At 46.0% G+C, this 22,345-nt stretch overlaps 1 protein-coding gene across 1 annotated transcript in view; it reads right to left on the bottom strand.

Annotated features, from left to right (window-relative positions):
- FSTL1 (follistatin like 1) overlaps positions 1–22,345 on the bottom strand; it is a 52,761-nt gene that overhangs the window by 13,165 nt on the left and 17,251 nt on the right. Inside the window, exons 3-6 of the mRNA XM_035000074.1 lie at positions 5,844–5,948; positions 3,677–3,806; positions 2,562–2,594; positions 1,113–1,243 (exon numbers count right to left, since the gene is read on the bottom strand). Of these exons, the coding sequence (XP_034855965.1) occupies positions 1,113–1,243; positions 2,562–2,594; positions 3,677–3,806; positions 5,844–5,948 (399 nt within the window). The remainder of the gene's footprint in view (positions 1–1,112; positions 1,244–2,561; positions 2,595–3,676; positions 3,807–5,843; positions 5,949–22,345) is intronic.

Here is a 22,345-nt window from a genome sequence, read left to right as displayed (position 1 = left end):
CTCTTGGAACCCAGAGAGACATACTTTCTCAAGGGGTCTCAATTAAGAAACAACTTGCTAAAGACAGGAACACAAGCAAAGTCTTAAACGACCAAATACCCAATCCAGTATTTCCCCATCTGTGGGGTCCATAAAGTCAGTTAGGAAGAGGAATCCGCAGACCAGACTGGTTTTGACCACATGTGATGGCCACAGAGCCACCGAGAAATCCCTCATGTGTCTGGGGTTGCTTGTGAGTCCAGGCTGGTTACGGCCTGGGACAGCAGGCCCTGGAGACACGTGAGAACATGTCCGTCTGTGGGTGAGCATCTGAGGGCATCTACCTAGAGATGTGTGTCTGTAAGTGAAGGGGGCTTTTTCCTTATGTGGCAATGTGGGTATCTGAATGTGTGTCGGTGAGGAGGCTGTGTCCCTGTGTGGGGTGTGCATCTCTGTATGTGGGATGTGTGTGTGGTGTGCATGCTTCTGCTTATGGTATTTTTATCTTGGGGTGTGATGTACATATGTGTGAGTCTGTGTCTTGTCAGTCAGCTGGAAGAGTGTCCTTAACTGCTTCTTCTAACAATGTCTCAGGCTATCTGAAAAATCTCCATGCCATGCAAGCCCTACTCATTGCTAACTACTATTTCCGACTTTTATCAAAGCAGCATCTCTCCTGTCCCTAATTGGAACCACCTGTCTCTTAAACTAAGTGATGCGACAAGCAATATCTGGGTTCATGAAGAATCCTGGACCCATGGAATGCCAGTCCGTGGACTCTTCTCAGATGATGAGGAACGCTACAGGCCAGAGACGATCAAGTTAATGACTCAGAGAAATGTCAAGCTGGGTGGGAAATGCCTGGGTCTGGGTGAGATCAGAAGGTATACTGTATCAACAGCCAGCTCTCTGAGGTAGAGGGTAGGGAGATACATATGGGGTAGGGGGATACAGCCTGGCCATATACATGTGCAGTAGATCCCAAAGGCTCTACTGCTGAAATCCTACTGGTCAAGCTGGTCAGAAAGCAAATGTCATAGCTTCATGGAATGATTGGAAGATACGATCAGGCAATGGGAGAGGAAGTCTCTCTGTCTGTGGCTGAAGAGTCTTTGACCCCAATTCTGGATTACCTTAAAGTACTTGTCTAGGATTTCACTATAGTTGCTGCCTTTAGAGAACCAGCCATCTGGAACAATCTCTGCTTCCAGCCACTGGATAATGCGACGCCGGAGCTCATCGCGGTTGGACTGATAGCAAACAACTGCAGGAAAGGGGAAGGAGGTCAGCTGAGTGGTGAGGACCCCAAGGTCACCCCGCATCCACTACATGGGAGGTTCAGTGCCTGGGGCTCTGCATGCGACATCTCATTGAATTTTCACAGCACTCCAGGGACACAAAATTATCACACACATTTTATAGGAGTCAACCCAGGATACACAACTGGAAAGTGACTAAAGCAGGATGCAAGCTTATGTTTCTAAAAAACTTATAAGAATTGAGAATATTGAAAAGAGAGACTATGTTGCTTAGGTGAGAAAAACATCGGCAGAAAAATAAAGGACATTTTCATTAACTTCAGGAAGCTAAGGGGGAAAAAATCTATCAATCAATAAACAGCTCTCTTGGCTCACAGATGCGCTGAAATAATAAGTGCATGAAGGAGCACATTATAATCCTTCATGCCACCAGATTTTACATTCTCTCTCTATAGCTTTTTCCTCTTACCAACTGGGTCTATCAAAACTCTCCCACTTAAAATTTTACACTGTCTGCATTATCCTTTGTTCTAAACCACAGAAAACAAGGTCAAGAAAGGGCCATGCTGAAACCCTGCTCTGGACAGCTGTTGCAAGACACTTGGCAATAACAGGTGGGACTGAGAGTTGGGTAGATGGGGGATGGGCAAGGGAGAGCTTTGGCAAGAGGAAATTCCTGGAAGACAACACACACTGGGATGTGCTAAGGGCCCTGAGCCAGGGGTATGGAAATCTGGGCTGCCACTTCCAAGCTGTTTAATGCTGAGAAATTCACCTTAACCTCTCTGAGCCTCGATTTCCTCATCTATGAGGTCATTACAATAAGGTCTACCTCACAAGATTATTGTAAAGATCTAAGGAAAAACATATGCTAGAGGTTCTGTAACTATAATGATGAAATTGTAATTTTGATTCATAGAAAACCACGGAAAAAGTCCCACTGGCATTTCCAATTATCTCCTTTCAAAAAAAGTTGTGCCTTCTGATTCTGCTAGTCTTGTGACATCAGCCTATCTTATAGAGCACTGAAGGAAAGATTCAGTGGCTTTCCTGTCCTTTTAATGCAATCACTACTCAGCAAAAATGGAAAACACAGCCAACATTCTGACTCAACCAGCCACTTCAAATGTCAAGCACAAAAAAAAAAAAAAAAAATGCAGTTTTGCCGCTTTTCTGAGCTATGTTGAGGAGTGACCAGTTCTGGGTCACAAGTTCTGACACACAGATCTTGTGAGCTTCAGCAAGGAATGTGAAACACAAAATTCCCTCACAAAAAGAATTTCTTCCCTAAAAGGCACCCTGGAGGAAAAAACAGGCTCTCACCTGGGCTGGCAGATGGACTTACGGATTTCTTCTCTGCAAGACAAAAGGAGAAAATGCGTAAGGCCAAGTGAATACAAAAGAACATTTCTGTGTATTGCTTGGATTAAAATCATCCCACCTTAAGGGGGCCACTTACAATCTTTTCATCATTTTGTCCTGGGTCCCTGTCACCTTTCCTTCTTCCAGGGCCTAAGTAGGGAGGATCTTTTCTTCCCAGCTCTATCTGACATTTTTGGGCCACTGAGTCAGCCTTCCTGGTCTCATACCTCCTCCTGTTAGGTTGAGGGGTGGGGATGGGTGGCTGGGACTTTGAGAATTCACATGGAATCATTATAGAGAGGAAAATGGAGTGGAGACCCACATGTGGAGACAGTTTCTAGTTTCACCAGGGCAGTTCAGGATGGGAGCTGCTGAGTGGGACTGCGGCTTGGCAGGGAGCTCGTGTCTAATTAGCAACGAGCTTAGGACCCCCTCCCTCTTACCCTACTGGCAATGGTTTGAGTGCAAAATAGAGTAAATATATAGACCAGGGCTGAGAGGAGCCCAAATTTAAAAAGTGAAATTCGGGGTGCCTGGGTGGCTTAGTCGGTTAAGGATCCAACTCCTGGTTTGGCTCAGGCTGTGATCTCGGTCATGAGATCGAGCCCCGTGTCGGGCTCTGTGCTCAGCGTGAGGTCTGCTTGAGATTCTCTCTCTCCCTCTCCCTTTGCCCCCACCCTACCATACTCTCTCTCTAAAATAAATAAATAAAACCTTTAAAAAATAAATAAAAAGTGAAATTCACCTGCTTTTTAAAAAGGCATAAAGTTCATTTAAACACTTCCTTATTATTGTTGATTATTGATGTGGTTCCCTATGCACTGCAGACAGTACTGGAAGCTCCCCTGGGAGTTTGATGCAGGAAACCCTGGGCACAGGTCTGGGCAAAGCCAGGATCCAGGGCAAAGCCAGTAGGCTCATGAGCGCAAGAGCATGCATCTCCAAGTAGCTGGGTGGTCTCCGTGGCTTTGGGTGCTGTGGCCCAGTGGAAAGGAGTGTGGGAAGCCAGGCCACACTGCTGCATCCCATGGCTCCTCTGGCTGGAGCTGGGAGATGGTGGTAACAGCACTCCTTACCTTTGCAGTGTCCATCATAATCGACCTGGATTTTGGATCCAGTGAGGCAGGCGTCTCGATGCAGCTCACAGTGGTTGAGGTAGGTCTTGCCGTTGCTGCCGCACACGGGCCTCTTGTGAGGTTTGCATTGCTGAAACAGACCCGAGGAGGAGGTCTCTGTGGTCAGGGTGCCAGCCCACGCACGCGTGCACGCACACACACACACGTGCACCTTGTGGCTACATCCTGGGAGGGAGCCTCAGCTCTGGCATCAGTGACTCTACCCCGTGCAGCCTTGGAGGCACCCCATCATTTTGCAGCCCTGCATGGCCCCCTGTGCTGATCCCGGTTCAGGGCCATCTCTTTCATTCAGTGAAGGAACAGACCACCCTGACCCTATCGAATCAGTAGGAAGGGCATTTTATTAGAAGTCAGGAATCTGGATGCTCTGTCACTTTGGAGAAAGTCATGCGATTTCTTTGGATGATCTCAGATCCCTTAAAACACCAACATTCTAAGACACAAGAGCCAGAGCTGAGAGCGGGGGATGTGGAGACTGACAGGCAGGCGTGCACGCACGCGCGCACACGCACACACACTCACACACACGCACCCCCGTGCTTCAGTTCTTCTGGGGTTTAACTAGAAAGATGTTTGCTCTCTCACTTTGTGTAGTATTTGGGGGCCATTTTGTTTTCCTCCTGATCTCGCAAGGGCTGTTGTGAGGCAGGGCTGGGGATGTTGGTCTTTGTGAAGTATTGCAGAGAATCGTTATGGACAGGGAAATGGACTAAAGTTCACTTGGCAACTCGGTTCTACGCTGGCTATTTAAAGGGCCATGGTCACAGGCAAGCTTGGTTTCTTTAGACTTCTGCGGTTTTTGAGAGGCGGTAAGGGGGAAGCAAGTTCAGCTCAGCCCTAATGAAGGCACCAAAGGCAGAAAGACCAGATGCGGTAAGAAGAAACACAGAACACTGGAGCTGGAAGGCAGCCCTGCCTCTCCGATTTTAGATGAAAATACCAACGTCTAGGAAGACAAACTTCATTTAACCAATATTTATTATTGAATTCTTACTAAATGTTCTACATGCTGGGCAGACATGGTGTCTTGTCTTTGCAGCATCCAGTGGAAACTAATTTGCTCGAAATCACACAAATATATGTGGTCAAGGTGAGACTAGACAGCAGGTTTCCTGACTCTAAGTACAGGCTCATGTCATCACACAGTGGCCAGCTACACCTCTGGGGAGGGCCTCCTAGGGTTCCCAATGGATCTGGTTTTCATGTTTCTAAGTTGGGGGACTTCCTTTCTGAGACAATGGATCAGATCCTTCATCTGGGGACTAAATTAGGTGTATTTATTTGCATAAAGGCAAATATATTTCTAGGCTTCTGTTGGTTTGACAGAAAGGGGAAGGAAGGTATTTATGTTTGTCTGAAGAGTGAGAACTTGTCAGAATCCTGCTTACAAAAGAAGTATTTCTCAAAAGTTCCCATTGCTTTTTAAACCTCATTAAAAACAAACAAACGAAAACCCCTAAAAAAACTTCATTTCATCTAGTAGTTTTCTAAAAACGTGCATATCCTTTGACTTGGCAAGCCCTAGTGGGAAGCAATCCTATAGAAATAAAGGCTGCAGCATGTAAGGATATTTGCACAAGGATGTTATTGTTTGTAGTGACGAACAACTCAGGAAACAACTTAAATGTCCACCTATGGGAAAATGACCACATAAACATGATGCTATTACAAAATATTTATTATGATCTCCTTTTTGTATAAAATAGGGGGGGCCCTATATGTTTATAGGAGCATAGAAAAACAAGTGGAATAATATATATTGAACTGTTAACACTGGTCATTTCAGACTAATCGGATTTGAGGGTTATGGGGAAGATTATTAATTTTATGTTTATACAAATGTCTGTATTATTTGGCTTACATAAAACATTATTAAAATTTTGACTTAAAAATCTTATAAAACTAAACATCTTTTTAAAAAAGAATATCCCTGCATTCACATTTGGTTTTTAACTTCTGGAATGAAAATCCCTTGTCCTTCAGATAGACACGGTATGCTTTTATAAAGGTGATGAAATTGTTGGCCCTGCCCTGCTGACTAGCAGCTCCAGCAAGGTAGCCATTTGGCCTTGGCTATTGTCTTTTGGCTCCTGACCTCAGGACTTACCTCAATGCAGAGGCAGGTGGGCTCTCCCTTTTCTGTGACTGCACATTCCCGGCCGGCTCCACAAAACACATTGGCACAGATCTTGGATTTGCTCCTGAGTTCTTCCTAAAACACAAAATCATGAAGGAAACCACGTCACGGAGAAGAGCCTGTCATGGCATAAGCCAATGGTTGTGACAGTTACTTTCCAGACTCAGGTCTTGGTCTGGAGTTGCAGCTCATGGTTGTTGAAGGTTCCTGAAACAGCTAGAAGCCATCCCCAAGAGCCAGCCCCGGACTTGCTAGCACTGCTCCAGCCCAGGCCCGGCTACCTCAGAGTCCCTCAGATTGTTTCTTAAAGAGCAAGAGACTCTTTCTTATGTGCTTCCTTTCTTTTAAAAATGGTTACTCAAAACCCCTTATATTTCGACACTACAGTAAAGAGCTATAAAGGCAGACTCTGTCCTCAAGAAGCTCCGCGACCCTCTGAGGAAGCTCCCAAATAGAGACATAGAAAGCAACACGGAGGTGCAGCAACAGGAACACCAGGAGCCGGAGGGGAGAAGGAGGGTGAGAATCAAATGAGGCTTTCTGAAGATAGGATGCCTTAACTAACTCCTAAAGGATGGGAAGAGTAAGCCAGACAGAAATACAGACATGTGAGAGAAATATGGATATCGGAAGGACCAAAATCTCACTGGGTAGTGTTTCAAAAGGCAAAAGAAGGATAGCTAAACCATCGGGAACATGGATTTGCTATTATTCAGTATGGCCTTATTCAGCTCCTGTCCACATCTGCCCCTAGCTTCAAGACCAAGAGGGCCAAACCACCCGACAGACAGTAGAATTATCCTCAAACCACTTGTGGTCAGACATTCTTGTTCAGACGTGCTCAGCAGAACCTGCAGGCAGGCAATGGTCCCAGTCTATGCCACTGAAATGAGACTGGCTGCAGGCACTAATTTGTCGGTGACACACTCCTTCTCTCACATTAATTGGTGGCTAAAAAGCAGCCCCACCTCATTTGTCACGCAGGCCAGCAGCAGTGGTGGTTGAACAAAGGAGAATGTGATTCCTCCAGCCTCTGTCTGACTGCTGAGCAGGCAGTCACCACAGGCCTCCCAGCTCCCACCTACTGGGGTAGCAATGACTGACAAAACCAACAAAGATGGCAGGAGCTGTGGTGGGGTCGGTACAGACAGAGGGGGGCCTCAGATGCCACCCTTCGGACCATGTCTACCATGTCATGCAGACAACTCACACCCACGAAGCTTGTAATACTAAAACTCTCCTAGTCGGTATATGTTTCATATCCAAGAAGAGGTCAAAGAAAACAAAAAACAAAGTAGATACTGAGAGCTGAGGGTTGTGCCCAATATAGCTGGTCTGCTGCCACCTGGAGGCTGCTTTGCAAACTCCAGGTTATTATTGTCTCTCCTCAGCCATCTTGCCGGTCATGCAGGGATCCCATTGGTCCAGAAACTCAGGCCATGCTCACATTTGATTGGTTCATAGTCTGTTGCTAAAGCCATTCTTCTTTGGATGTTGCTAAGGAGAATTCAATAAAGCTGGCAAGCAGGGAAGAAAAGAGGAAGTAATTCCCAGAATGCTGGGATGACTAGAGAGCTGTTGTTTCCTAAACCAGGACTGGAGATAAAATCAAGCATATTCTCCGGGCAGAGACCTCCTCACTGTGCCTGGGAAGGGAAAGCAGTTCTAAAAAGGAAGAGGAAAAGGCTATTGCTGACCAGTGTAAAATATCTCAGATAAGACCACCTTCTCTCCCCTTCATGAAACAACACTCTTAACCAAGAGATACAGACAAATAAATTCATACAAAGGCATGCCCCGACACAGGCCTACGCTCAAAAGACACCAGTACACAGCTCCACCAACGGACCTTTTACCACTTGGCTGTGCATCTGTAACTGGTCACTTTAATTCTTTGAATCTCAGTTTCCTCATCTGTAAAATAGGGGTAAATACCAGCCCTGCCTTGTGAAGATGAAACGGTGTATTTGGAAGGGCATCATAAACTGAAAAGCAAGCAGAGCTTCCTGCAGAATAGCCTGTGGCACACACACAGCTCCTTTTACCTTCTGTTACTGTTTTTAGTGAATAATAAAAAGGAATTTACTTCCAGGTTGAATTCAACCCAAGCCATTTTTCCAGAAATAGTTCTCCAAAATCATTTGAAGAAACAGAAACTCTTTATTTAAAAAATAAGGCCTCATATTTGAGCAGTCCAGTTCAAATTTACAAAATGTTTTCACACATATGATTTCATCTCACTGTATGAACAACCCTGCCAGGACATGTCTATTATTAACCTCATTTTATAGGAGATGGAACTGAAGATCAGAAAGGTCAAGTGACCTGCCCAAAGGTCCCAAAGCTAAAACTGAGAGGAGCTAGGATTCCAACCTGGACCTTCAGACAGCAGATGAGTAAGTTCCCATTTATCAATACCTGGCACTCTTCTAGGTGATTTGGATTATATGTTATCTCACTTAAGCCCTAGGATAACACCACGAGTTAGACATCATAACATTCCCCATTTCACAGATGAAGGAACTGAGCCTTAGAGGTTAAATAACCAGAACATGCCAGAGCTAAGATCCCACCCAACCAAAGGGAAAGCAGTTCCTTTATGTTTGATTTACTTTCATAGTGAGAAAATGTAAGGTTAAGGAGATTATGATAGTGATGTGATTTGCATAACTAGCAAATGTGAGAAAGCGCTTCCAAGTGCGTCGGAGAGCTAGATTTGGATTCCTACATCCCACCTCGGCTCCTTACTTGCCATGGCCATGGGCAAGGTACTCTCTTTAGGCCTCAGTTTCCTCACGTGAGAAATGGGACCACTCATCCCCGCGAGGGGTGTGTGAGCAGGAAAGGAGATACACTGCCTGCAGCAGTGTGCCTGCCCCACAGCTGAGAGCTGCCGTGGTTACTGCCTCTCATTCAATTTCCCCACTGAGCGCTGTTCCCACCTCGGATGTCACGGCCCCACCGAGCCTCTGTTACCCCGAAATGATAATACTGAGAGCGGGACGTCTGACTGAATGGAAAAAACCAAGGGCTAACAACCCGCCTCCTTTCCCGTTTAAGACCAGAGAGAAAGGGGGGCCGCGCTAGTCACACAGGCATCCCCCTTTGCAGGTGGCACATCTGTCGATAGGTGGCAATCTCTCTCTTTGTCTCACAGAACCTGACACCGCAATGCGGAGATGCTGCCTGGGCTCCCGCAGCTCCACCCTCCCGGCCCGCGAGCTGTGGGGCAGGAGGTGGGCGAGCACCGCACAGCCACGGGCAGTAGGTACAAAGAACAGGATTTTTGCCCACTTGGGAACGAATGCTCTATCTACCTGAAGCCCTCCAACCTCCCCAGTTCTTCCCATTCACAGGCGTGCTTTCACGCAGAAAACAATGAAAATTTTCTACCTAGAGGTGGCTTCTTTGTACCATGGAAAGCCCCTCTCCAAGCCCTATGTTCTTGGGGAACGGGATGTCAGGAGCACCCCTGAGGCTCCTAGAAAGTTCTCTGGCATGGTAAGTGGTCTTACCCCTCTGCTGAGTGCAGGAGAAGAATATCTTGAGAGGAGATGCATATGGTATAAACATGTTCCTGCTCCAGGGACAGGGCAATCAGTAGCTGCCTTGTGGGGAGGGGTGGAGCGAGTGAGGTGGAAAAGAGGCAGGACAGCAGGTGACATGGAGAATGTGGTGCTTTGCAATATTAATTTGTGTCTGGTCCCTTCCACCTCAGAAATTCTGACTCGAAGTGCAGGGCAGCCTGGATAGGAGCGGCTGGAGACAGGGGAACCTGCCAGGTGGAAGGTCACGATCTAGTGGGGGTCACAAGGGCCTAGGGTCCAGTGCTAATATTAATTAGAGCCCCTACAACTGACTGAGGCTCTTCACAGCTATCTCTGTCCTCACAACGTCTGTACAAGTTTCCATATTTTTAGTCCCATCTAACAGATGGGGAGGAATTCGAGAGTCAGAAAAGCTCTGACATACAGAGGCCACATAATGAGGGAGAGCAGAGTCAGGACCTGACTCCGGAGCCTCAGTATTCCCTTACAGGGAACAGTCAAGGGAGGGAGCTGTGGGCAGAGGGGACAGCTACGAGGGCTGGCACAGGGAGAGGCCACAGAGCGCAAGGTAGTTCTTTTAGGAATTAGGTCCCAGGGCTATATGAGAATTTCATCTATGAACAGATGACCACATTGGCATATGAATTTGCTCTAGGAGTGGGAGGTCACAGGTGTACAAACCCCTAAGTCTGAGGGTACCTGTGAAAATGTGATTAACTGAATGGGGTTGGGGAGGGGGGCATGTTCTGGAAGTGTAGACACTGATATGTTGATAAAAGTCAACAAAATTCTTGCTTCCAGTGGAGAAACATTGGGTTTCCAGCTTTGACTTTCTGCATCATCTCTCTGATCTGCTTCTATGTCATTTTCATTACACATTGCAAACCATGCTCTAGGGCTTTGGTCTCATGGTTAAACTTCACAATGCAAACTCCCCTTGGTAAAAGACTGACTGGGAACATTGCTAACTTTTACTAGGGGAAAAACTTTCTCCCTGAGCAACTGTTAGCCATTGCATGATAATAATACTTTATACTAGTACAGCAATTTCAATTAGTCTCTAATTTTCACTATCATTTTTAATTTAATAGGATAAGCAGGCAGGGATTACCTCTAAGGCACTTCCAGACTTAACATCCAATGATAAAGAAGAAACTGAGGCTCAGAGCTACACATGACTGATCCAAGCACTCACAGCTGCAGAGCTGGGTCCTGGCCTAAGGTCTCCAGACTTTAATTCCAGCCCTCTTTCCACAAACTACTTTGCCTCATTACAAATTAAAGCTAGAAAAGGTGTTGCTGTGGATCCAAGGTCTAAAAAAATAAATTAGTTTTGCAATTAAAAAAGATCCTCTGCAAACAAAGTGCAAAGCAAGTTATTTGCAAAACCACCAGAAGAGGTGATGGTGTGTCTGAGTCTCCAGGCCGACCAGCATTAAGTCTGAACACAAACTACACTTTGAATGTTTTTAAAAAAAGTCTTCTAAAGTCAAACAATTTCTGGAAGAACAGTGTGCTTTGGCAGGGGAGGGAGCTTATAAGCAAAACCATAAAACTGTCAGCTTAATATATCATCATTTCACTAAAGTGAACTGGGTCGGCTCTGTACCCTCCATCCTTTTCCTCCTTCCCAACTTTCTTTTAAAAAAAAACAAAACAAAACAGCCTTACTTATGCCAAGGTGGAATTTTGGCTCCACTGGGCACTATTTTGTGACAAGCGGCTTTGTTGACATGAGAAAGGCCCTCCTTGCCTTGCCAGAATTAGTCATGGAAACTTCACAGGAACACCAGGGCCCCTCAGATACGCTAAGCGCGCTGGAGCTTGGGACAAAGGAATTCACAGAACTGGGGAGAGCCGGGGGAGGCCTGGGTGGGGCCCAGGGTGGGACACTGGAAGCTCTCAGGCGGCGTTCTGGCCTGGAACCCAGTAGCACAGGCTTGAGAGCGCCAAGCCTCTTCCAGACCTTGAGATCTAGCTGGAGCGCCGTGTGACCTTGTTCAAGTTTCTCCGATTCTTTTGCTCTGAAAAGGAATATCTTGCTGCATCCCACCTGCGCTAAGGAAAGAGGTGGAAGGCGATTTCTAGCAGCTGTTCTGAAGCACATGACAGGAGCCTCTGCATCTGCGGGGACAGTGGGCCTCCCTAGATGTCCTCACAACCAGTCCCTCACCTCAAGGTGAATGCACCACGGCCACATCCAGGTCCGATGGACCCTGAAGCTTAAACGATTTGAGGGGCCCTCCCTGAGAAAAAGAATACATGATTATGCCTGCAAAATTGGCCTTGTAAGGTCTGAAACTGAAGCTTAATTAGCTCACAATAAATCTGACTCTCCACCTACCCTATTATTTTCTTCATAAGCAAGAAGGCTTTGGGACCTTTGTCTATTAGAGCCCTCTTTAATATTTATACACATATAGCTTATCTCAAGTGAACTCCAAGTGCCTGCACATTTTGGCTTCTGACACACCCACCACAGTGCCCTGCCTGAGAAAATCTGCAATAAATGTTTTTTATATTAAATTTCACTGCGAGGGGGAGGAATTCAAGTTAGCGTCAATGTCAGCGACCAGTGACAGTGGCACTCATGATGTTTCGGGGAATGTGTGGCTGGCTTTCATGACATCAAAATAAGGGATGCATCACCCCAAGAGGATTAGCTTTAAGATAAAAAAAATAAAAAATCTATTATGGATTTAAGAACTACCTAATTCTCCTTTGTATTTTTTTTTTTAAGATTTTATTTATTTGAGAGAGAGAATGAGAGAGAGAGAGAGCATGAGAGGGGGGAGGGTCCGAGGGAGAAGCAGACTCCCTGCCGAGCAGGGAGCCCGATGCGGGACTCGATCCCGGGACTCCAGGATCATGACCTGAGCCGAAGGCAGTCGCTTAACCAACTGAGCCACACAGGCGCCCTAATTCTCCTTTGTATTAATTTCTTTTTTAAAAAAGATTTTATTTATTTGACAGAGAGAGAGAGAGCACAAGCAGGGGGAGAGACAGGCAGATGCAGAGGGAGAAGCAGACCCCCCGCTGAGCAGGGAGCCCGATGCAGGACTCAATCCCAGGACGCTGGGATCCTGACCTGAGCCGAAGGCAGAGGCTTAACCAACTGAGCCACCCAGGAGTCTCCTTTATATAATTTTTTTTTTTTAAGATTTTATTTATTTATTTGAGAGAGAGAGAGAAAGAGAGCACAAGAGGGGGGAGCGGGAGAGGGAGAAGCAGACTCCCCGCTGAGCAGGGAGCCCGATGCGGGACTCGATCCCGGGACTCCAGGATCATGACCCGAGCCGAAGGCAGTCGCTTAACCAACTGAGCCACCCAGGCGCCCTCCTTTATATAATTTCTGTGTTTAGCTTCTATCACAACTTATGGGATTAACATGTTCCTGACATTTTCTTCTCATTACGTGATAATGTATTGTGTGTCCAGAAATTACTACTTTCAAATTTCCAGTGGGACAAGGCTGTTTACCGTAACCATTGTCTTACGGATTCTGTCACATTCTCTGGTTTTGCCTTGTCAGACTGAAGGATCTAAACTGCCACCTTCATATGGAAGCCCCCTCACTTTCCCAGCTGCACATTCACCATCTCTGGAATGCTTCCCACTCCATATACTTAGGTCTTTCTTGAAGTGGCCCAGCCCCAGCATGGCAGACTAGATGCTTCGTTTCTATATAAGGCTAAGCTCAGTTTTCTGTGAGGGCCTTGGCTAGTCATAGTAGAAGTATAGCAGCACTTAGTAAACACAGAGTTGAAAATATGTTAGGCCCTTTCACCCAGGACTGAGAAAAATTGCACACAGGTCTATGAGGTCTGGTTTCATCCCTGTTGGCAGTGAGGAGGTTCTGACTCCAGTACCCCGGGAGGGCGCTTCTGCTCTCATGCCCTCAGAGCATGGGTCACAGTGATGCACTTGGTGTCCCCGTGGAGTGCCACGCTGTCTCCCCAACTTAGAGACATCAGTGAAACCACGCTGACAGGGTTTACCAGGTTCCCTAGTATCTGTCTATAGTTTGCACAGTGATCCCTGGGAGTTTCCAAGATAGCCTGTCAGTCTTCCTAGGAAGTGCTTTTGGTAAGGCCCCTAGTTGTACAATTGTACCCTTCAGTTTCTTTAGAATTCCTTGGTAGGACCTTTTAAGCCAAACCACTTTTTGCCCTGAATTAGTCTGTTAGGTTTGATCATGGTATTCATTTTCCATTCTCCAGCCATCTGCCTATGATTTGTCCACTTTAAAGGACAATGTAGGGGGTATGGATAGTCCTACAGTCTTCTTCAGTAAAGGCTAGGGCAAGGAATTAAAATCCACTAGAGAGCATATTTGATAAATGCCTATAAAAAAATCACGAATGATAACAGCCGTGACTAGTGTGATGCAAGTTTCACGTAATAAACCTGAAAGGAGGACAGGATGTGGCCTCTACCTTCTCAGGAGTCTCCAACCTTGTCGGGGTGATGAAACTCACAAATGCAGATCAGTGCAGTCCTGAGTAGAGGGGGCTCCTGACTCCAGGAGATGGGACTTCATGGATGAGAGGGGACACGAGCTAAGCCCTAAAAAATGGTAGGATCTGGATGGAAAAACTGTAGGTTTTTGAGTAGGAGGGTCTCAAGACCAGTTCGGCAGTGGTACATGGGAAGAAGTGGGTGAGGTGGAACTGGGGGCACAAGGAAACTGGGTAGAAAGTGCCTGGGATGATGAAAGTCTCATGTATGGTGGTGGCATGGATACAGAGAAAGGAGGGAATTCAGGAGAAAATTCTAAAGAATAAGATCTGGCAACAAACAGATAGAAGAGAGGAAGGTGAGAATCCAGGGAACTGCCAAGATCTTTGGCTTTGAGAGCCTGAAGGTCGGTGGTGTGTCTTCCAGAGTCAGAGACCAGGCAGAGGCCGAGTGGGGGAGAGGTCGGCGATGATGAGTCAGTAACGGACTTAAGTCTGAGGGGACAGTACAACATCCCACCGACAGTTGAAAATAAAGGCCTAGAGAAGCACGTCTGGACATGATCCATGTCGGAGTGAGAAACGGGGTCAAGGGAACAAATGAGCTCAGGAAGCAAGGGTGGGAATGGAGGGCTGAGGGTGGCCAAGGAGCAGGAAGAAGAGGCTGCCAGCAGACCACCTGGGGGCTTTCTGCAAGCCAGCAAAGGTGCCTTCCCCTCTAGGCAGATGTGACCCCAGACCAGGTTACAGGGCTCAGCAAGCAGTGCAGGTTGGATTTCAGCCCCCTTCACCTCCTCAAGCAGTGAAGAGCCTGCACGACTGTTACAACGACTCTGAGGGCAAAGCAGCCAAGAAAGCAGGGCAGGCACATGGAGAAAACTGGGAGCAAAATCAGGATGTCTAGAGAGCTCCAAGGAATGGATGATGAATGCCATTGTATGAGAAATGATTTGGCAAATGTTGGGATGAAACAGCAAAAAAAAAAATTTTTTTTAAACCTCTGCCGAAACCTGAACCAAAAGCCAGACCAGACAGAGGCGGTGAGGTCCTATGTAAGGAGAACTGATACAGGAACCTGGAGAGAGGTGCTGGACATATCTCTCTCTGCCTCCAACACTGTGTGACTTAGGGGAAGGTGCCTGACTCCTCTGGGCCTCCGTTTCCCCATCTATAAGAGGAAAGAATTGTAGATGATGTCGAAGTCCCTTAAACTGTTAAGATTCTCTTAACCAGAAAGCCAGACATTTGCCATTTCAGATGTTCCTGAATATCAAACTTTAATCTCCCAAGGAAGTTCACCTAGATGCCCAAACTACAGACTGGGTATGTATAGAACCTTCTGTGAGTGTTTCAGGTTTCTGCTGAGTTTTGGTGGTAGAATTAAAGTTGGCTTTTGTAGTCAAAGAATTTTTGTAAGCAATGCTTTTTCATTCCCTCCTGGGTCATGACAGGAAATCAGAGGAGCAGTAATGGGACCCCAATTGAGTGGCCTGATTTCACTCTTGGTGGACTAGTTGGAACCCTCTACTCCCTTTGAATGCCATTAATGACACTTTTATTCTATTTGTGTTTGCCTTGCAAGAAGAAAAGGGAGAGAATGGCTAAAGGAAATTCACATGAGATTCACAATTCTTCATTCCTGCCAAGAACCTGTCACTGAAGTATGTCTGGGACTGCCAGGGCTCACATTTACTCAGCATCCATGCTCTAATTATTTCCACATGTAGTTCAAGGCAAATGGTTGATTAAAAGTTAAAAAAAAAAAAAAAAAACACAAAAAAACCCATACACCTAAATCCCAGTACCCTCCACTAAGGGAGGGAGAGCTCTAGGGCAGCTACAGGAGACCTCTGAGAAAACATTTTGGACATGTCCCCTGTAGTGCCAGGCACATCAGACCAACATCCCCACACATTGCCAGCACTCCATCCCAAGCCAACCCTCCACCTCCCCAAGCTTCCCCAAGCACTGAACCAAACACGATTCACATTCTTTGAACTTCTGAGTGGAATGTAGGATTTATTCCTGCTTTGGTGGAAGGCCTAAGAAATGGATACAGGCTAAGAGCTACAAGTTCTCTCCAGCCCTTTTGCCCTGGGCTCTACTGAATTTAGGTAGACTCTGGGTAGTTCCTGATACCACATACTAGGGAAGGAATCCAGTGCGCAGAGAACGTGGGTACCTTCCCCAAGCTGGAGAATAGTCCCCATGTATGCCGCTCCTTTCCATAATCCCAATTTGCATATGGCTCCCCCTAAAACTGAAAGTTAACCCACTGTTCCCCAAGGTGGTTCACATGACCTGGCACTGATTCAGATGCCTGACACTGACATCTATTGACATCTACTTGGCCGTATTTAACAAGGTCTTTGGCAGTGACTCAGTCTTCTTCCTGTGTCCTGGGTGATTTCATTGTTTATGTGGCCTCAAGATCCTTGACCTCCTCACCTCCAGTAAACCTCACTGCTAAGGTCCTCTGGCTACGGGGAGCTTCAGGAGGTATCTGTGAGTAGAGCAGGTAACTGCAGCAGACTAAAATAAAGGGTACAGGGCTCCTGAGGTCCTACATTTTGAAATGAAAACTCATTACCCTTTGAAAATGTCAGCACCGCGAAGTATTGTTAGATGCTTTTTTAACTTTAAAATGGGCAGAGAATGTCCCACAAGACCAGCTAAAAAAACAATGTCACCATCTGGGAAGTCTGATTTATTGTCTGAATTACACAAATTCTTCCTGTCCTTCAAGGATCAGCTCAAGTTACAAAACTCCATCCGCAGTGACCTTTTCCTCTTGAGTGTTATGGGCTCCTCCTTCCATCTCTAAACTTTCATTCTTCTCTGTACAAACTCATCTGATCACTTTTTAAAAAATGTAATTGATTATGCAGACTTTGTCTTCCCAGATGAACTGTAAGTTCCTAGAGGACAAGGCTGTAAAGTCTGTGTTCTAAAATCTTTCATAGGTCCAGGCACAGTACGCTGTGCCACACCATCAACCTTTGTTCAAAGTATCCCAGAGCAGCTGAGCCACACTGCCCTAAGGACCTAGAGCAGGGGCAGAAAGACAGCCCCCTGGGCCAATTCCTCTCCTGGGGCTGCCTCCTTTCAGGATCAGTTTTTTTTGGAGGCGGGGGGAAATAGCCTAAAGACCCCTCCCTTCTCCACCAAGCCATAAATATTCAGCCTGTAATTTCCCTAATGAGAGACTGTCTTTGACCCACAGAAAGACACTGGGGTGTGTGTGTGTGGGGGGGTGAGGTGGATAGGAGAGCAATGGGGAATGGAAATGGCTTTCAGTCATTTCCTTTGTCCACAATTAATGTATAATCTTGCAGACATGATGAGGGAATGAGAATGGGAAAAGGGAAAAGGATGGAAGAGGAGGCAATGTGGGAATGCAGGGTACCTCGCAGGGAGGCAAAATTGGGTGGGACTTCAAAGTGTAGGGTGGAGGTCGCCAAAGAGCAGCCTGCCACCTTGGTGACCTATACAACGGAGAAGTAGAGAGAGACAAAGATAAGCAAGAAGGGCCAAGAGAAACTGTGAAAATGGGCCTATTACCCAAGGTAGCTGTTTTGTGTTAACTCTTCTCAGGAACCCTGCTCCTACATTGTCCTGCGGTACTAGGGAGCAAGATGGTCAGTCTGCCTAGACATGAGAAAGAACAAATTGCCATTGCCTTATTCTACCCCTCCCCCATGTGCAGAAGGTTCTGGGGGTCTCCACGCACTCCCTTCTGGCTCATCTACTAGGCTGACCTTACTGTGGGGTGGAATACACTGAAATGGGAGTGGCCGGGGAAGGGCTAGGCCTCAGCTGTGCCCAAGTGTTTTATTTGCCGGGGTGCTGGGCATCTTGAAAGGGACTGTAACGTCCAACCAAGAGCTGAGGCCATGTGACAGATGGAGGGGGCAAGGGGGCAAGAGAGCAGGGAGGTGAAGGTTGACTGGAACAAAGTGGAGCAGAGAAAGCCCAGAGACCCAGTAGAGCGTAACAGTGTGAGTCTCTACTTTAAAACCACAGACAAAGCCCAGGTACTCCGGGGGCAGTGTGGCTGCAAAGCTAACAAGTTTCTAGCATCCCAGCAATTATTCTCCAGCCTGGGGCATGCATAAGGGGTTAAAACGCAGCAAGAAAGTCCGCGCTAAATGAAGTCACCCTATGTGTGGCTCCGTATGGTTCTAGGAGAAGCAGACAGATGTAATTAGATGTTCTTAAGACACTGTGTTGCCATGGCAACGGTCGGCCAGGAGAACCCGGAGTCCGAGGAATACAGTCTTCCAAGGAAATGCCAGAGGCAGGTGGTGTTCATCATCCTCAGGCTCCACAGACAAGGCTTCTTCCCCCCCTCCCCGGCCCGGTCCTACACTCTTGGGGACCCTCCCTCTCCAATTCCTCCTCATCCCCACTTCCTATGCCCCAGATAGGCACTCAGAGCAACTCCAAATGCAGACGATGAAACACTCCCTTCAGATGGCATCCAAAGGCAGGAATTAAGGAGAAGTCGAATCTTAGGAGAGTTCGTTCAGGAGACATTGTTCTCTGGGCAGTCTCTGGTCCCAGGGGCTTTCTAGAACTGAGTGTGGGGATCACGAGGGGAAGCTGCAAGCTTAATTTACATATCACTCTGGAGCCCAGTTCCTCTATGAGGTGGATGCTGGATGGGCACTATAGGACAAGTAGGGGTATGTGAGCTTGAGCAGGGGAATGTCTGCTCTTAGTAGGCAGCCATGCATTTTATCAGCCAAACTGGAACATTTTGAAAGTAAAAGGGGACCTTTAAAGTAGATATACTTGGACAACAGGCATAGACTGTGACATCTGGTCACCTCAATTAACAGGTTACCTAAGGGGAAAATTACTACTTTTATTTTACGGAGTGGAAATTCTAACCTGGTGTCTATGAGCCCCCAGAAACCCAGCTATGGATTTTGGGACTGGATTTTCCTAGAGCATAACCTAGGAAAGATGAGAAACTCAAAGAAAGTACTACTCCGGGCATGAACTGCCTTAATCTCTTTGATTCAATTGCCACATGAGGATATTCATGGGGTTCTGCTGTTGCAAAACTGGGGAACCTGGGCAGACGGGACCACTTTCCTTCAAAATCTCGGTCATTACAAATCCCTCCAACTGCTTTCTAAAGAGAGAAACATTCATTTCACACATTGTTGCCAAAGAGGGATGATTCTCTATGGATTTATGGCAATAATGTGGTCAATAGAGTGGGATCATTCCACAGCAGAGAGACCTAATAAATCTGCCCGTGATGAGTGGAGGTTTCCAGGTGTACATTCTTACACATTCCCTTAACAACTGAACCAAAAACAGTGGCTCAGGGATTCTGTGGTCACAAAACCCAGGGAAAGGCTAGACTCTCCCAGGGAATCAGCAGAAATGACTGTATTTTAGGCACAACATAACCAGCCCAGAAATTATGAGAATGTGGTTCAGCCACAAGCTCTGTTACAGAACTGTGGGATGTTCAGAGGGTAAGGCCCACCCAGGGTGCATCCCCTAGTATTTTCTCAGAGACTGTGGGAATCACAGCCATTTGATAAAAGTTCCTGGCAGTTCCTTGACAACCGTGACTAGTAATGGCCCTCTTCTCTCAACCCTGGCTCAAGGCTGGGAACCACTGGGGCCAACTTGCCTTATTTACCTGCACCTAAATGCAGACAGGTTCTAAGATACTGGGGTGCAAAACTCTGAACTTAATGTGTAGCTTCCCCAAGATTTTTGGGTGGCAGTAAAGGGCTCCTTACAACCTGTAAGCATCAATTAACACCATTGCTCTCTGCTAAGCGTGTATGCTGGGAAGTCCTGACACCCACTGAAGGTCCCCTGCATTTTAATAGTCCAATTTCGAGAAACATTAACGTTTCTGGAACAAATTAAGAACTTGATAAAATCAATCCCTTTGGGAAAACAAACAAACAACATTGCAGGCACAAATGAATCTGCCTTTCCTTATCACTGTCCAAAGTAGAATTGGACAAAACCTATTTCCGAGCCAGTAGTTGAGCACCAAAATACCAAACATCAAGTTGGATGCTGGGGACTCAAGGAAGGATAAAGCACAGTCCATGTCCCTAAGCTGCTGACAGTTTAGTTGAGGAGTTGAGGACATGGGGTACAAATACATGGAATTCTATGCATTTATTTATTTGTTTATCTATTGAGAGGGAGAGAGGGGGTGGGAGAGGGAGAGGGAGAGAGAGAATCCCAAGCAGGCTCCACACCCAGCATGGAGCCTGATGCAGGGCTTGATCTCACAACCCTGAGATCACGACCTGAGCCAAAATCAAGAGACCATCACTTAACTCAATGAGCCACCCGGGCACCCCAATACATGGAATTTTAAATACCAACACAATCTAATAAGCAAAAACTCAAGACAATGTGTAGCTCAGTGTGATTTGTGGTTAAGTGACAAGAGTCTAAGGCAGCACTGTCCAATAGCAATATAATATCAGTCGCACAGAGGATTTGAAAATTTCTGGTCAAATTTTAGAAAGTCAAAAGACACAATAATTTTAATAATTTGTTTTACATAAGCCAATATAGCCAAAATATTACCATTTCAGCTTTTAACCAATAGCATTAGTGAGACGTCTTACATGCTTTTGTTCATAATAAGTGTTTGATACCTGGCATGCATTTTTCACCAACAGCACATCTTAATGAGACTAGCCACACCGCAAGAGCTCAATATCCACCGGTGGCTCGTGGCTTTTCCTACTGAACAGCCCAGCTCTAATACGTTCTCGGTGCTGACATATTACTGAGGGCTGAATTGAGGAGGAGAGTTTAGGTAGAAAGAATAAGATTTTCTTTAACTAGGAATGTCTTGTAAGGGGTGTATATAATTGAAGTCAACAGATATTTGAACACCTCGGTAAGGCAGCATGCTGGGCTGCATGGACCAGGATACTGATGTAATGAATATCCAGTCCTTTCAACACAGGCAGGTGTTCTGGGCACTTAAGCCTAATTCTGGCTCTGCTTTTAATGCCTGTGGACAAGTCACCCTTCTAGTCTCCTCCATAAGATAAAATAGGTGCCACCTCCTTTAGTACTTTGTATGGCTTATCTCATAAAGCAATAGGGGCTAATTAAACTACTTATTTTGAAACTTCCCTTAACTATTTAAATACTTTTACTTTTTTTGCAAAAAAGTCCATGGACAAATTTGGCAATGTAGTGGATATTTCTCAAAACTTTTTTTTCTGTTTCTTGGCTCAACTGCTACACTCTTTTGCTGCCAACTTTCAATAATGTTACACACACACACACACACAATTTTAGTACCTTGAGATTAAAGTCAATGAAAATATGCACATTCTCTTCTTCTTGAGACATTCCAGCCTTGCATTCTTTCCTTGGAGCAGTTGGGAAGTCACGGCGGGGGGGCTGTAAAACCTACTCAGGCTGGCCAATTGGCCTTATCTGAGTCAGGAGACCCACCAATGAGAGACTTCCAGGTATTCTGCTCCACTGTAGTAGCAGAACTCCCTATTTTTGCAAAGATTAAAATCCTCTGAGACCTTCAAACTGTACCAACAATGCACAAAGACCTCTTTCTCTGTTCAATTTGCTTTCCCCCAAGGACTACATTAGAAACTCTACACAAAAACCTACTAGCTTAGTTGCTACAGATTATCATTTGCAGTAAAAACACTTCCTTAGTATTATGTAGCTGTTTAATTCTCAAAGCTCTGTTCTTTAACTGATTAAACGCTAGAGAAATGCCACATATTTAACTGCTTTTGGTTACCCTGACTCCACTGAAAAGTGGAGCAACATGCTATGGAAGTCAACAAACTGGTCTATGGGTCAACAGTAAGGGAGTTTAGAGAATAAGGCTGCAGGTAAGTAGGGATGTCTGCTCCTTAAGACCCCACCCACTGCTGATCACTGGGCCATTGGTGGAACCTCCACCAGGATAAAAGATACCTCTGAGATCTAAGGTGCAAATCCAGTGACGTTGTTTTGCCCATACTGGGGACATGAGAGTTGCCATTCAAATGAACAGGAGACAGAGCAAGAGCAGAAAGGATCCCCCAAAATAAAGGTCTCAGTAAATGGTGATGTCAGAAGACAAAGTGACCAGAGGCTCTGGGGCAAAGAATCACCAACAACAGAATTTAATTTAATGCTTTATTTTATATTCCTTGGGATATTAGCTCACTCTGGGAATGATGCCCAGTTAAATCAGAATTGCTGTTCATGGAAGGAAAGAATAAAAATATTTACTATTTAGTAAGCCTCTGCTTAAATTCCAACTTCACCTGGAGCTGAGAGAGTCAGAATCCAGCTGTCAGACTAAGCAAGCCCAGCATTACTACCATGTCCAAGGTTAAACAAAGTGTTGATGGGCAAATGCTGTCAACCATCTTCCCAGGTACACAAATACTTGCAGAATCTGACATAGAGACCAGAGATTATAGGCAGGATACTGTGCATC

Source organism: Mirounga leonina, unplaced genomic scaffold, assembly GCF_011800145.1.
Source record: "Mirounga leonina isolate KUSES-001 unplaced genomic scaffold, KU_Mleo_1.0 Mir_115, whole genome shotgun sequence".
Lineage (NCBI taxonomy): Eukaryota > Metazoa > Chordata > Mammalia > Carnivora > Phocidae > Mirounga > Mirounga leonina.
The sequence above is the reverse complement of the archived record's forward strand: the minus strand, read 5'-3'. Positions and strand labels throughout refer to the sequence as shown.